General features: G+C 36.4%; 1 protein-coding gene across 9 annotated transcripts in view; it reads left to right on the forward strand.

Moving 5' to 3' along the window:
* Positions 1-15,256, forward strand: part of LOC145686083 (serine/arginine-rich splicing factor 5-like) — a 78,794-nt gene extending 63,538 nt beyond the window's left edge. For all 9 annotated transcript variants that reach the window (XM_081759016.1, XM_081759012.1, XM_081759013.1 and 6 more), the window contains one exon: positions 13,750-15,256. In XM_081759016.1, the coding sequence (XP_081615142.1) occupies positions 13,750-13,873 (124 nt within the window). In that variant the 3' untranslated portion in view covers positions 13,874-15,256. The remainder of the gene's footprint in view (positions 1-13,749) is intronic.
* The last annotated feature ends 2,094 nt before the right edge of the window (positions 15,257-17,350 follow it).

Here is a 17,350-nt window from a genome sequence, read left to right on the forward strand (position 1 = left end):
TGTCGTGTGCAAACGCACTTAGACCGTGATCAGTGCGTTGAGCAGCCTTGTAATGAACATACGACGGTAGCAGTAATGTTTTTTCTTTTTTTTTTCTCACATATTCTCGACATGTCTTGCATTATTTATTATTTTATCTTGTGCTTTTCCTTTTCTGCACAGCCTGGTGCCCTGAGTGACTGTTTTAGTGTGTTCCTTATGACATTCTCTTCTACGGACAGTACGGTTTTTAGCTGTGTGAGTTTGCGCCTCTTCGCGTCTACTGTGTGTCCTCTTACCTAGTGGTGGGTGCTAAAAGACCTCCGTCGTCGGCGCACCCACCACAACTTTTTCAATTCAATTCAATTCGAAATGACTGGGTTATGTATTCGTTAGCGTACGGGCACGGTAAGCCGGGAAGCTGTGTTGGATTCTTGATCCAATCGCTCTTTAAATTTCATTGAATTCGCAATCGTAGAGAAAACTGTGAGAGTAAAATTATGGTTGTTTTCCATTTATCGTATAAGTGTATGCATTGAACTCTTCTGATATAGTATTGATAGGAATTGTGAAATAGGATGCGTTGGAATGGAAGGATCGAGGACTCATAAGAAACCTGATATATAAATCAACAAGAATTAGTGAAGATATGTTTACTCTCACTAATATTTTTGTGAAAGAGACAGTAAGGAAGGATTTACGTAAATAGGGCAGACAGTATTTCAATAGACTGAAATAGTGTGACGTCACATCCTTCTCGTTGCCATGGTGATCGCCATTTTATTTTCTAAACTACAAGTAGCCTAAATACCTAAAGAACCTATGTGCAAAACGAAAACTGATGAAATATTTCGGAACCGCAAACATTAGAGTGGAGCAGATACTTATGTTTCTTTTTAAATATTTCTAATGATTGAAACTGAAAAAAAGGGTAGAAAAGGTAATCAGAAAAGAAATATGTTAATAATGTTACGTGCATGACAAACATTGAAACTGAAATCAGAAAGTTCATATGTCTTGTGAATTTTTCCCTCTGATGTATATTTTGAGAATTTCTACATTTTCTAATTAAATTAAACCTTAAAGTGTACTCACCCTGTTCATGATCAGATATTAACTTTAAATAATTCCGGAAAATTTTTGATTCAATAATATGAGTATGTTATATTATTGCAAATTTGAACAGGATTATTGTTTAACAGTTATTTAAAATATATACTGAACCATTCATAATTGGATGTGTAATTATTGTACGGTTTCTAAATGCTTTTAAAAAAAAAAAAAAAGTTGATAGAGAATATAAGAAAACGTGTTACCTATATCCACTGATGGTCTGGATTGAATATTTCTAAAGACTAGCATTTTCTTTCTTTTGTAGTGTATACTTAGAAATAATATTGTGCACTTCCATTATAAACAGTAGACATTAGAAGTGTAAATGCCCCAATACAATTAACATTATTCTGAAAGACTTTTTTCTTAAAAATCATATATTTTTTACAGCTTTCTCTGTGCCGGCAGTTTGTCAATCTACACGTTAGGGAGTTTATTTTGCGTATAATTGCTTCTTATGGTGGATTACATGATAATTGTGCTTACATTAACTATTTGATTTCTACCTTATTACTTAGGGATGTGGAGCTTTAAGAAATAAGCTCTTTAGCTCCATTAGCTTCACACGTTTGTATAGAAAAAACACGTTGATCACCATGGTAACGGGAAGGAAATGACGATATCACTATTCCAGTCTATAGGTTGTAAAAAGATTAGTATACATCGATCCAGTTGGTGTTGCAGAACTTAACAGAATATTAATGATTTGAAATAACACAAAGCCTCTGAACGAACCACAATGTTGCTATTAAAACCTGGATGTGTAACAGTATTGTGAACGTTTGGTTTCATCAGACATACCAAGTATAATGTGTTTGAAGCCAATAGTTGGCGAAACTGTTATACGTATAAACATTGTAGTATTCTGTGTGTTGTTTCTATAATGAATTACTAAAGCAAAGCTAACATGAACTAGATAATGCGATTAAAACCAGAGTAAATGCAATGAATTTATTAGAGCAGCAGTTCGATTTAGAAATGCATTTTTTGCAATTTATTTCCATTTGTAGAGTTGAAAATTCTAAAAGGAATGGTCATTGATCGCGATACGTTCAGTCGTTAGCGGGTAACAAAGGAAAAAGAAATTTTGTGATGACGTTATCCGTAGTCAAGCTGCGAGAGCAGGCTTACACACAGTGCCAAACATTTCGTTTGTGAGTGAAATACGTAATTAAGTAGTTTTTTGTAAGTAGGTTATATTCGACACGAAGCGCGAATCAAAAACAAAAGGAAGTTCAGTAGTGGTGAAAGAAGCACTTAGGAAAAGGAGAGAAAAAACGTACTTGTGGTGAGAAAAAGTAGATTTTTTGGATAGAGATTCTTTCTTTTAAAAAATTGAAAACAATATAGTTTTCTACCAAACGATCGAAACGTCATGCAAATCAAGGAAACATGATAAATTGCGGTTGTACCAATTACCGTTCACCGAGATGAACGAAATTTGGTGCAGACATTAATCCTTCCTTATATAGTAACCTCCAGTTACACATTTTTCTCATCGCTGTATGCACTTGTGAAAACCTAGTTTATAAAATTCTTCAGATTATTTCTGAAGCCATGACTTTCACTCAGATCAGCATTACATCGTCTTGGAAATGCTTTTCCTTAATCAGTGAGAATCGGAAGTCAGTGCAAGGTCAGGAGAGTATGGGGAGAGGAAGAATTTCATATCCGCATAATCGTGCTTTTGTCTCAGAAGCAATATGCGAGTTGAAGTGTTGTACACATTTGATCAGCATTTCATGCATCTTGTTTTGATGGATTATCGTAATTTCTATAGCAGTGAAACATATATTCGTGTAACTGTTGTACCCTTCACAGGAAATCCATCATTACGTGCTGGTCCCAGAAAACTGGCAGCATGATGTAACTCCAGAAGGTTGGACACAGGCCACCTTTGAAGTTTGGAATGTGTATGCTTTGACTATGCCTTAGTCTTTGGGTCCCATGTTTCATCCTGAGTTTAGTCTAGAAACTCCTGGTTTTCATGTTACAGCAAAAGCTGCTGGGAGAAAGTGAGTTTTGGGGCTTTTCAAAAGATGTCAATAGCCGAGGAACCCATCGGCAGACATCTTATGTAATGTGCAAATACTCATGGATTGTCCCCCTCCCCACCAACAAACACGACACGTTCTTTGATATCTTCAGCTAGTTAGTAAGGGCCTTATGCAGAGTAGTTTTGAAGCGCGATTAAGAGTTCGACTAACATAAGTCTCTTGCAGTAGTCAGTGTTTTAGTATGATGCTAATCATAAGTCGAAACGACTCTGCATAAGGCGGTAAATGTTTGTGGCGATCCTCCAAAATGGCGGCTTCCATTTGCCCAATGGTGTCATCAATGGCGGACTAGGGTCGCCCTGGAATAGAGCTACTTGTACGTTAAGTCCTACCATGCTTGCACTAGTGATGCTGGTGCTTCACGTTGTCACATAAAGGGGGTTCCTCTCCATAAGTCTGCTTCATTTACTTCACATGTTACCTTTAGTGTGCGACCTCTCAAGAACAGAAACTTGATCACTGCTTGGAATTAATTAGATCCATCTTCATACTGTTTTCACTTTAGTGCCTGTAACATGGAGAATATTATGGAGTTAAAAGATGAAATTTTACTTAAACTTAGGTCAGAGGAAATGTTGATGATCCTCTTATATATCATCTGTCGAATGAGACTAGGAATATTAACAAGAAGCATATACGCTATCTGTTGTGTAGCGGTCATGCTATGAATGCTTTGATAGGAGCTTGTAATTTTCCCAAGAATTACGAATTTTCATTGTTGAACATATTTCGACAGTCGTTCTTTATGCTTAGGTTGTAAGCTAATTTAGGCAGAAATGTCTGGATGTGGAAGTGCCTTAACAATTCGATGATAATGAGATTAAACGCCAGTTTTCGAGAATGCTTTTCGGTTGCAGGCGGGAAGAAACTCGGAAGACGAATCGTTTTGGCTTAAGGTAAACTAGCAAAAGTAAGGGAATGATGCAGCGTTCGCCTTCAAAAAGCCGGAGGAGGCTATCAGCAATCAAGTGTCGTACAGAAGTACTCAGATGAAGAAACTATTTTTGTGAATATCGCATTCTTTGTGTATAAGAATTAAAATACCCGTATAAGGGAAAACTCTTAGCGTGAAGTAGATGGGTTCTGTCGTTTGTTGAATTAAAAGATTTCTCTATCCTCGGGGAATGTGTCTAGAGATTGTCTTACTATTAATCGCGTTTCTCCATTCAAGGTATTAATGCTCTTAGGAGTGGATTTACAAACGAGCTTTTATGTTGGCCTGTTTAGAAGAAACATGCGATAAGTTAAGTTCTCCCGTCTCAATGGGTAAAGTTATGGACTTACTGAACATTGGTTTCTGTAGTATGATGTAAGCTCTACGAGGTAAAACTAAAAATATACCAGCAGGTACAGCAATTTCTAGAAGGCCGAACATCAATCGTTGATAACGTTTCTCGATACATTCTGACTTAAGCAAAGCTAAAAAGTCGTTTCGCCTAACCTTGTCATGAGTGCAATAAAAGAGCTATCGAAAATTAAAATCATATAGGACCGCAAAATTGTCATTGTAGTTATTATAACTTGCATTTTTCTTGTAAGAGATGAATCTCATCTAAAGTTTGAAGTCAGTTAGCTGCATCATCGAAAGATTATCCGAGCGAAGGAGTTCTGCAATGCACGAAACAGATAAACTGTAGGAGCCTATTTAGAAGAATAGGATGGGTGAGGCAAATCTTCCCACGCAGTCTGTTTGCTATAGTGTATGATGATTCCTTGGTTATTGATGTCTAGTTTGGCGCTCCCATCACAGTACTGCTCACCGCCGATCCAATTGTTCATACGAGATGACATTAGTTATTTTATTAGAATTAAAGACATCCTGTGATCTATTTCTGTGACTTTTCACCACATAACTTGGTGTTATGTTCTGGTTTGGATATCTGGCGGCGATTCTAAAGAGCGACTTTTTTTAAGTTTTCATATATATCCCACTTATCGTCTGTGACAATGTTGGCCAGAACTGGTAATTTTTGTAGCAAGAAAGCAAAGAAACAGTTTGCGAATAGACCCTTTCGTTATTTTGCTTCTGTCTCAGCTGATGAATTCGACGTTCAAACTTCGAGTGAAAAAGAGCACCTTGAACCAGTTCGTTGTCCTGTGTACCTGGGAGAGCACGCGAATTCCGCTTCGGTTGCTTCGGACAGTTTATTACGACTAACGGTCGTGTGCACCAACGAAGTTTAACTGTTGAGCGACGTTCAACGTTGTCTCGATCAAGTGGTGGTTTGCATCTCAATAACGTATAATTTGTGCATGTTGTATTACCCTCGTAATTATTCCTTTTATTTTTTTTTTTTTTTTTTTTTTGGTTGTAATCAAGAGTAGATATATGTAAGCATGTTTTTCTGCAAGATTCACCTTTAGGGCGTGTTACTTCCTTTATACAAGCATACTAGGATGGTTCGATACGTAATTTAGCTTTACATCAGAGTTCTTTTTAACGTACTATATTTTTTCAACGTAGTCCCCTCGAACTTCAACGTACTTTTCCCAACGTTTCTTCGAGGCTTTCAAAATACTTTGTTACTTCCTGTAGAGCTTCCTTCATTTGACTCAGATTTTTGGCCTGCCAGGAAATTTGAGTTCGAGAGAAATAGATCTGGTGAATAGACATAATGCGGAAGCAGTTGAAGTCACAGTTCGGCCAATTTTTGCTCAGTGACACGTCTGCTCTGGAGTGAGTAAATCTGGCACGCATCTTGCGCAGTTTGTTCATATGCAATTCATTATGCAACTTTGAAGTGATCCCGCTCAGTTGAGGTGATTGTGGTTTCTGCTAACCTGCACACTTTCTCTTGTCTGTCGACTAAAACCAAATCATAGACTCGATCGTGGAGTTTGGGTATCACAGCTGATGATTTCAGAGGTCCAGGATGTAATGCGTCTGCCATGCTTAAATGCATTTACCCAAATTCGAACAATTTCATACGAAGGAGTAAGTCACCCAGTGTATGTAAAATCCTCTCATGGATTTTCTTCGCGGTTGTCCCGTCCAGTGATTTTTCACTAATAAGCAATTGTCAGAATGTCTTTAAGACCACAATTATTTATTCACAGAAAGGAATTTTGGACTATAGATACAGATGACGTTAGTGCCATTTATTAGTATGCGAACCACGCTATTTATCAAACGGCCCTTTATATACATATATTCATAACATGGACAGTTTGATACACACTTGTAACTTTAAAACTAATAAATAACAGACGCGGAAATTTCATACCATACAAATGTCAACAAGGGACATTTGATATACTCGCCAATACCGTTATATTAACAGTATTGCCAAGATAGTTAAGTTTTTTGAACTAGCACTACGTCAGATTATAGATTTCAAATCTACATGTTAAAAGTTTACAATATAACAGTTTTATTCAGTGTTACAAACTAAGAAGCTGCAGTATGGCACGCTCCAAACTTGGGAGATTAGCTCTTCGTGGCCAAGCGGTTAGTGTACGCACTTTGACGTAGGAGACCCGGATTGATTCCGTGATTTCGATTAGATTCTTTATAATTAACAAAGTGTGTGTTTACTTTTAGGATATTTACCGTTCAAATAAAGGTAGTTAAGGATTACGTTTGTCTGAATAAATATGAAGACCATTAGTATGTAATTTTCTATCAGTTATAAAGAACTAACATCAGTTACCCGCTTCGCTGGGTTAAATTAAGAAAAAGTAGTAATATGTTTCGTTAGTCACTTTTTACTATTACTAAAGTGCTCCTTGATATTGGTCATTTTCGATTATTTTTATATATCCCCTCTCCTCCCCATGTTACGGGCCACGGCATCGGAAGTATCATTGTTCATCTCAGCGACCCCGAAAAGTGTGAATTTGACATTGATATTAGTAATTTTATATATATATAATCCCCCTCTAATACGCGGTGGCTCAGTGGTAGAGCGTTCACCTCCGGTGCTTGGGATCCCAGCTCGCGCCGTGTGGACTTTGTGGTGGACAAACACCGTGTTGTGGATTTTCTCGGGGTTCTCCCGTTTCTTCCCACGTTCTTCATTCCACCATTCATTCATTTATCATCACCGTCTCCTTTAGCCTAACCGGCATAATCGTGGGACATAAAACTCAGATTTCATCTCCCCCTTTAATAATTTTTGCGGGGCTAATTTGAATTTAAATGGCATCAGAATTGTCACTGTTCATCTCAGCGACCTCAAAAACTGTAGATTCGACAACAATATTGGTCATTTTTGATTTTTTGTAAATGTCGTTTCATGTCGTTTCCCACGTTACATTGTCAAAGTGATATGACAAAAATCTCGTGTTCGAACTTAATCTAGGTTGAAAATTTGATTGAGATTGGTCAGGTGGTTCAAGAGTGAAGTCACGTAGACAGTCACTTTCATTTTTATTTTGTACATATATCTACCCCTCTCCCTCCCCTACGTTGCACCGTCAGTTAAATGATATCCCAAGCTCGAACCTTATCTATGTTGAAACTTTGATCGAGATCGGTTGGGTGGTTCAAGAGTTATTAAGTTTTATTTATATTTATATTGTCTACCCGATTCTGAACAAAACGACGTATGAATCATCATTCTACGATAATTAGGGATGTGTCAGGGTTTTTACTTTTTGTTACTACTGTAATTTGGAGCGCTTTGCGCGCTTTTCCCCACATGGGAAAATATTTTCCCGCCCTTAGTATTGAACATAGGAGATTGGTATTTGTCGCAAGTACTATTTTTGCAAGTGATTTCCAAATCTGTATGTTTACCCAGGACCGCGCCAGAGGGCCCCCAAAATGGGAAACAAATTATTCACAAAAAATCCCTATTTTCCTCAATTTTTCCTTAGGGACGTCCGAGGGACATGTGAGTGGTAATATCTGAAAGCTTACTCTATTCTGAAGAGAACGACGTATGAATTATCATCCTAAATAATTAGGGACGTGTCAGGAAATTTTTAAATTTTGTAGGGTGCATTGTAGGGAAATTTTGGGCGCTTTTTGATGCTCTCCCAACATGGGTAAAAAAAAATTCCTTCTCTTACTATGGAAGACAGGAAATTCTAATTTGTCACAAGTGATTAGTACACTACGTAATATTTTTCAGGTTTGTGCGCAGACTTGGGGAGGGGCCTCAGGGAAGGCCAAATTTGAAGAAGGGTTTTTGTCAAAAAAAAAATCCCGATTTCCCTTCAGAAAAATCCCCTCAGATACATGATAGGGACATGTGAGTGGTACTGTCTGAAAGCCTACTCTATTCTGAACAAAACTACGTATGAACCATAATCCGACGATAACACTAGTTAACAAATTTAAACTTTTTGTTTGTTACATGAGAAAAATCATCTGATCTTAAAGGAACTTTTTGCGCTGAATTCGAATATGCACTCGGTTTCTGTCCATCACGTACAGTTTTCCCGTAACAGAGGGATTTTCGGGAAATTCCCTCAAAAATTTCCCTTTTTCAGATATTTTATTCCCCTAGCTCCTGTCCCCTTACATATAGTAACATAGAAATTATACCTAAGTATACCTTGATTTATATTTAATAAACCGTAAAAGTTTCGTAAAAATCGCTTTGTTCTTTCTAGAGAAATAAATATATTTGTATGTATACTGTGTGCACTGTTTATTGCACCTGATAGCTATGCTTTCAGATCTCCTGAGTTGGGGTAAAAACGATTTGCTAGTCAACAACACACTTGTATTGCTCTCTGTAAATTAGAAACGTGTATAAAAATAGAATGTACTTCCAACGTATATTTTTTTAAACGTACAGTATATGTATATCTTAATACATATACATATATACAATTCTCCAAGTTTTTTCGTTTTATTCATGAAATGGTTATCAATATTTGTTATCAAATGTAACAGAATGCAAAAGAAAGAAAGAATGGAATACAGACTCATTGTTGACAACAATGAATTAATGCAGTCTGAATGTTCCACTACGGTATAGTTTCCCCCCTCCCCCCGCGCATTTCTTTCTTGTGTTATTGACAGCTGGTGAGGGAGTTTTGTACATTTTTATATTGACGTGTGGTTTAACACTACTTCACTTTCAAAGTTGTCTTTGCTACTAAGAGTGCTTTCATGTTTGATCTTAACGGCATTATACCCAACTAAGACCAGAAGTTTAGTTTGTGATCAGTACAATGGCGTCAAGAGGACGGCGTTCGTGTGTTAACTCACCAAATAGTTTTTGTTGTGTGTGTGGCCAGTTTGTAGTTAAAGGACAGTGTAGATCCATTACGCCATCGGTGAAACTAGCATATTATATATATTTCGGATGTCGTGTGGGAGATCAGGACAAAACTTGGGCACCCAACATAATTTGTGCGTCGTGCTACGTCACTTTACTTGCATGGGCCAAAGGGAAACGGAGGTTCATGAAATTTGCTGTACCAATGGTGTGGAGAGAACCCACCAACCATCTGGATGATTGTTATTTTTGTCTCACAGTAGTTAAGGAACATTCTAAAAAAAGCAAATACACAATAAGTTATCCCAACGTTAAATCCGCAATTAGACCTATTCCGCACGGGGATGAACTTCCACTTCCCGAGCCCCCTACCAACTGGGAAGAGATATGGCCAAAAGACTCTGATGATCATGACCTTGATGAACCATCGACATCAACATGTACATCCAAGGATCCAACGTTCATCCCTGACTGTTCGCGAGCCACATTTCATCCGGCAATGTGAACTTAATGACCTAGTCCGTGATTTGCTGTCATTTTACATAATGGAAATAAAAAACCTTCTATACCACTTGCGCACTCAGTGAAGATTAAGGAATCCTATGACACCATGTCAACTTTGCTAAATCTTATAAATTACAAGGACCATTGTTGGCAAATATGTTGTGATCTCAAGGTAGTTGGTATTTTATTAGGACTGCAGTGCGGTTACACGAAGTACCAATGTTTTTTATGTTTATGGGATAGCCGAGCTGATGACAAACATTATGAAGTGAAGGAATGGGAACCTAGAGTGAATTACGTACCTGGAGAATGCAACGTCAAATACGCTCCTTTGGTAGATCCTAATAAGATATTACTACCGCCACTTCATATCAAGTTAGGACTTATGAAAAACTTTGTCAAAGCCATGGACACATCTGGTGAAGGTTTCAAGTATTTGCGAGATAAGTTCCCTAACCTGAGTGATGCTAAGATTTCAGCGGGAGTGTTTATTGGTCCCCAAATTAGGAAATTAATGCTTGATGATAGCTTTGACAGCAAGTTAAACAGTGCTGAGCTAGCTGCCTGGACAGCATTTAAGTGTGTTGTGCGCAACTTTCTGGGCAATAACAAAGCTGAGAGTTACACAGAAATCGTACAGGACACGATACAGAAATACAAAGAGTTGGGTTGTAGGATGTCTTTAAAAATCCACTTTTTGCACTCCCACCTCAGCTTCTTTCCTGCTAACCTAGGTGCTCTCAGCGACGAACAGGGGGAAAGATTCCACCAAGATATAATGGCAATGGAGAAAAGGTACCAGGGACGATGGGATCCTTCAATGATGGGGGACTATTGTTGGGGTCTTGTAAAAGAATGCAACATTTCTTACAAAAGAAGGAAGTAGTGTACGTTTTTGTAACCCAATGGAAGTTTCATATATTGTGATAGTTTTGATTATCTTTTCATGACCTTTTGGTACATTTGTATTATTGTTTATTGTAAATTGTCACACTTGTAAATTATATTGTATTATATTTTATATATATGTTTGTGGTAATAAAGCAAAAAGTTTTACCTCAACTGAAGAGATCTGAAAGCATTACTATAAGGTGCAATAAACAGTACGCACAGTATACATACAAACATATTTATTTCTCTAGAAAGAATAAAGCGATTATTACGAAACTTGGAGGGTTTGTTAAATATGAATCAAAGTATACTTAGGTATAATATCTATGTTAGTATATGCAAGGGGACAAGATCTTGGGGTGTAAAATAAACGAAAAGGGAAATTTTTGAGGGATTACGCCTCTGTTACGGGAAAATCGTACGTGATGGAGAAAAACCGAGTGCATATTCGAATTCAGCGCAAAAAGTTCCTTTAAGAACAGGTATTTCCTTTTATGTAACAAAACCTTTGTTAACTAGTGTGATTAGGGATGATGCTGTACCTTCTTGACTGAAGGTCAACAAAAACACTTAAAAAAGAACATCTTAAAAGGATTAAGCGTGATGAAATCACAAAGACAGTCACTCGAATTTTTTATTTTTTGTCACATATCTCCCCCTCCCCAGCCCTTCATGGCATTGTAAAAGTAAAATGATAAAAACATCCCAGGCCCGAACCTTATCTATGTTGAAAGGTTGATCGAGATCGGGAGGGTGGTTCAAGAGTTAAGTTCTATTTATTTTCATATATTTCTCCTCCTCTAAGATCTAGTGTCAAAATGTAATGATAAAAGCTTCCCATGTTTGAACTTCATACACGTTAAAAATTTGATCGGGTGGTTCAAACGTAATTAATTCACGAACATAGTCACTTTTATTTTTATATTTGATTTTTGTATATCTCCCCGTCCATCCCTTGCATATGAAATTCAGTATCTCAAGTTGGCCAAATAGTAATTAGTGTATAATACAGGCCACTAGAAAGAAAGAAAAAGCTATTTTCATACTTAATAATGTATTTAAGAAGCTAGTAAATAACAGAAAAGGTTTCCTAATACTCTAGTCGTTTATAAACAAGGAATTTGTTTAATTCGTGACACTTGGCATCTTTTCCTGCAACAAGCTTTCGGATTATCTGGAGACCTGCTGGCTCGCACTAGTGATTTTCAGAATAGTGTACGTAAATATCTGTTAACCTGAATTTCGCTGGGGACGTGTTGCTTTTCATAAATTAAAAAAAAAAAAAAATATGGAAATCCCGTATGATAAACCATTTTCAGGTTTCTTGGAACCGCGCAGGCAAGTATCTGTAAATTCGAAAATTCCGACCTCATCGAGTTCATATGTTAAATTTAAGTTGCAGTGAATCTATATTCATTCCGTCTATAAAAGGGCTGGAACATTCCTCCACGTAGATTCAAAAACAAAAGGGCATAAAACAAAGGAAGCTCACCTTCGATAGACCTATCTCCGAACCTTTCTTCGTGAAGCTTCTCGGCGTACGTTATGTATAAAATTCCCTATTGTACTTTTGTAAAAAGTAGTTTTTCCCAGAGCAGTAATTTGTGTTCGAATGTTTTTATCTGTTCATTCATGTTCCTAATATCAGCCATAAAAGAATGATCTTGTAACATAGAGGATCCGTTAGTAAGCTGCTGTATTGTTCTTTGATTTCCAAAAAGTAGTGAGTTTAGTCCAAGTTACAGAAACGTGAAGCAGGATACCCAGCGTACTTCTATATAATAGGAAAGTCTATAATGTATGCTTCCCTATTACTGTAGTTGTATCATGTGTATGAACTGTCGATTTCACTGGTACAGGAAGGTAGTTTTATTTCGGCACAAGACATCGTATGATGAACATTCTGTTTTCATAGCTGATTCAGAGACGCCACGTTATGAAGGTTAAGATTTGAAAAGAAGAAATAATAATTATAGCAAATAATACAGCATTTAACAAAACCAATAACAAAAACAATTAATACAGACTAGAATTAACAAATCCGAAACTGATACAAGCACTACAATGTTGCATTACAATCTTGCTTACGTAGTAACATAATTTGAGTCGACAGTTTGTTTAACTGTGATCGTACAGACATTAAAGCAGTTTCACATTTTAATAATTAGTTCTGTAAGGTCCTGGAAATATTTCTTCCACACCAAGCCATTTCCATTTCCAGGCCCAAATCTAAAATAATAATAATAATCTCATTAGCCTCAGGACTTGCCAAAAGGCAGAATACTTAATAATGTCACTAGACTTCCCTGTAACTGTATGTATGGAAATGTGGATACTTTAGCTCCAATGAAAATCAGAGTGGCCAAGGAAGATTCATATGCGGCTTTTCCGGGTAATAAGGGCGAACTAAACAAAACTTAAGTGTAATTTGAACGTTGGAAAATTACATTTGAGGTGTTGCTAGTAGAAATGCCAAATGGTTTTATGGCAGCCAGGTATTGGCTAGCTTGTGTGCTCTTGTTGCATGTGGTCCCGGTCGAAGAGCATAACAAATTTAATTTTCCAGTCATTCACTTCTATTAATCATTTGTCCCCTTTAGTCTAAGCACCATTACCATGAGATGATAAACCAAAAATTCCATTTCGTTCCTTCTTCCGGTAGAAAGTAATTTAGAAATAAGTTGTGCATTTCCAGGAAATAAGGTGTTGAGTTCGCTCTTACTACGCGGAAAGCCTAGTATAAGTTTACACCTGTGCATAACAATATAAGGCTTTTCAACCCTGGGTAGTGAAGTTTTGTAAATAAAACTGCGTAACGGAAAATAGTAATTCACTGACTGGATAATTCGTCGAAATGTTTGCTGGTATAGTTTAGAATCTTAGTTAAATCGAATTCAACTTTGTCACCTTGCATGTTTGGTTTCGCCTCACCATAATGCGTAGAAACTTAGAAGCTTCAGATTAGTATTCGAGCATAACTGTTCAGAATAAATATTTTATACTATTTACAATTTTATTTTATTTTGTTTCAGGGAACGATCCCAATCCCGAAGTGCAAGTAAAGAAAGAAGTAGGTCTCCAAAATCGCGTAGTCCATCCAAATCACCTGAACGGGATGGTGATAAAACACCAGAAGAAGAAAAAGGAGACGAATAAATGTGGATAAATATGTTACTTTATGTAATGCCAATAATAATAATAATAATACTTATACGATGTCTGAATTGTCTTTACATTGTGTAGTACTGTTTTTCCTTTTTATTGTACTTCAGGTACATGTGCAGTTAAGGCTGGTTGATGGGTCCATTATCAGGATATGGAAAGCCTGTGTAAGAGTCCAAGTATTTGAAGTTTAAGAAACAATAATGTTGAGAGTTAAGCGAATTTGATTGCTGTCTAAAGCCTTGTACAAGTAATTAAATCTTTTTCTTACGTTTAATGAATGCCCAATCTAGAGGGCTCTTTGTTGTGTGTAGAATGTATAAAACAAGTCTCCCTTCTTTGTTTGATTTTGTTATTTGTGGACTAAACAAAATGTTTCTCAGGACTATAATGCCTCAAATACATGGGAGAAACCAATGTAATTGAATTTGACTAAGAGTTTTGTGCAGCTTATTATAATTGTCTATGTCGCTAACTTGTTTTAGATAAAAAAAAAAAAAATCTTAAGTACAATTTATGATTAGAAAAAAGTGCTCAATGTTTTGAAGGTATACTAACGCACTTAAAATGAACAACTATTGTATCCTACTCACTTGCAAAAGGATTTTTCTTGCTATAAAACAGAATTTTCAGTGATATCACTTTAGTATTTTCCTGCCATTTTGAAATAAGTTGATAATTTTAATATTTGAATTAGTTAACACATTTAGTAGTTCTGTAGCGTTTTCTAGTGTCTTCCTTTCCAACTATGGTTCATATGCTGTTTACCACTGTATATAGACACTTGTTATTTCTAGAGCGGCTTAATAAACTCAGTGCTAACGGTGGGTACTTGTAAAAATGAACACTATTTCCTTGATTTTTAAGTTAAATGCATACAGACTTTTGAAGATAATTAATGTCTTACTCGTTATCTGTTATATACGCTTAATTCAGGTAAACTTTTATTTGAACAAGTTAGTGAACAGCGAATGACTGTAATAGTTTGACTTGCATTTCATAATAAGCATAAGTAGAAAATCGGAATGGACATTTTTTTAATAATCATAATAAACCAAAAGGATATGGTTTTATGTAATACTGTAAGAAATGACTAACATTATTATTGACGATAAAGCATAAATGACTTTTTTTTTTCAATGGAAAATTATCGGGAGAACTGGGGCAGGGATTTTGATTCACTGGGGGGAGGGAGGGAGAGAATCGTTGAATTAGAAAAATTTTGTACTGAGAGTTGGAAAAGAAGGTATTTGTACAGATTGTGTTAAAATAATTAATAATTGCCAAAGTATTCATTTGTACTAGATAGGTTTTAAGTTATCCCACCCCTAAGTGCTGTATACATGCCATTAAGAGAAATAAAAAAAGGAAAAAGAATTTTTCATTAATTGCTACTAATTTATTTTGAGCGAAGAATCAATAGTCAAAGCTAGGGTTGTTACTCCCTCCTCTTTCTCAAATATTCTTTTAAAATGCACTGCGAAGTAATTTTGGTGTCCTTCACATAAGCAAACCGGGATTTATTCAGTTCAGAATGACACGATCCACGAACAGGAATCAAGTAAATTATGAACACAGTCTGCATAATAAAGCTGAAATACTTTGCAACTCAAATTAACGTCCTACGATTATGTACCGAAGCGAAAGGAGACAGTGATGAGAGAACGAAATTTTGAAATGAAGAAATTGACAGGATACAGAACACCAAAAACCCCATTGCATGGGGTTTGTCCAACACAAAACCCGCTTGCTAATAGCTGGAATCCAACCAGGAATCTCACTCACCGGAGGTGAGCCATCGCGGTCCCCTTTCATACTGAAACAAATAGCTCAAGATGTTAAAAGCAGCTCGTACAGAAAACTGGTTAACCGTCGTGGCTGTGATGTGTAGCTAATTGTGAAACTGGTTTTGCTGTACTTAATAAGACATTGGATTTTTCTTTAAAAAAAAAAGCAATGCTATATCCCGACCAGCAAATGAGTGCAGACGGACGGTTTTGTAGCTAAAGTATAAACATCAGTATTAACCAATCTGTCCGTGTTCTCCTAGCTGTAATAAAGTACTTTACGCATATGTTCAAGTTAAGACAGGTATAGTTTTAAGAGCTTCGGTAATTATTTCCAAAACAGTTTGAGTCGCCAACAGAAATACACACATCCTCAATAATTATTTGGTAATAACTTGAAGAAATTGACCTCATTGTTTCACAAAGAATCAGAATCTATGGCAAAAGAGTGGAAAGCTGAATTAAAATTAGTCAATTCGAAGTTAATGACGAGATGACATACAGGGTGTGTTCCGCAATGCATGAAGATAGCAGTGATAAAACAGTGTCGGAAATCTCGCTGTCCTTACATCAATTTGTGAAGTTGGATTCTAATGTTAAACACGTAAGTTCAGCATTTTAAAATAAATATTTAAAAAGAGAACTACCAGGCGTCCACTCAAAGTAATTTGTTAGGGGATCAAAAGTCGAGAGATTGTAGATGGTCCAAATAGAGGTGTGTGCGCCCCGTGAGTGTGCCCAGTCACAGATAAAACACAAGTATATCATTTAAAGGGACACAGTGAAACTCCTTGGGTACTCCCCTGTACGATAATCATTTACTATATTTTATTTGTTTTCACGTATTAAACACTCCGCTATAGGTCAGATAGACACCCTTCATCAATACAGGACGTGAAATCAATTTTTAAATATTTCTAGTTATATAGTCTAAATGTAGTGTTCTTACAATATTACGAACAGACATTTGGTGGTGTCATTGAATATTACTCGCACAAAATTGTAGAAATCAAAATGTCGACCATGCAACCTGAACGAAAATTAGTAAGGGTATTTAGTATTATTCCATAGCAATTATTAGTTTGTTTAAAAATCTGAAGTATACAACAACAAAAAAAATTGACACCTAAGTTGGAAAGCTCTACTAGAAATTATCAATCCTAAATGGATCTATTAGTCGTTAATCGTCATGAGTGCCTTGTAGAGGTTGCTCCTACTTTATAATGAAATGAGTAATTTTATGTAATTTGCTAAATATACCGTTGAAACTCGCGGAATTGTCAATTACGCAACACAGAACATGTACAAGGTTCTCAGTTCGGTTGTGTTGGAAATATATAGCATACCCAGCCTTCGGTTATTGCAACTTAGTACTACTGTTAGTTAATATTCGCTCACTGATTTTTACGTAACTTATAAATTAACAGATAAAAAATGGTGAAGACTGAATTTCCTACGTTCGAGAAACAATAAACAGAACTTAATTAAATGTTTACACAAAAGAACACACTAACGCTTCGTGTAGTCATTTCCGGTGTCAAAAAGCTTTTTGGAGTCTAGAAGGAATACTAGATACAAGTCTCGAACAATAAGATGGTGTGTCACAAAAGTGTTGCCACAGTTCCATGACATGGTTTTAAAAAAAATGCTTGTGTCGGTACTAATGCCTCTCCCCCCATTCGTG

Source organism: Thermobia domestica, chromosome 5, assembly GCF_964235325.1.
Source record: "Thermobia domestica chromosome 5, izTheDome1.hap1.1, whole genome shotgun sequence".
NCBI lineage: Eukaryota > Metazoa > Arthropoda > Insecta > Zygentoma > Lepismatidae > Thermobia > Thermobia domestica.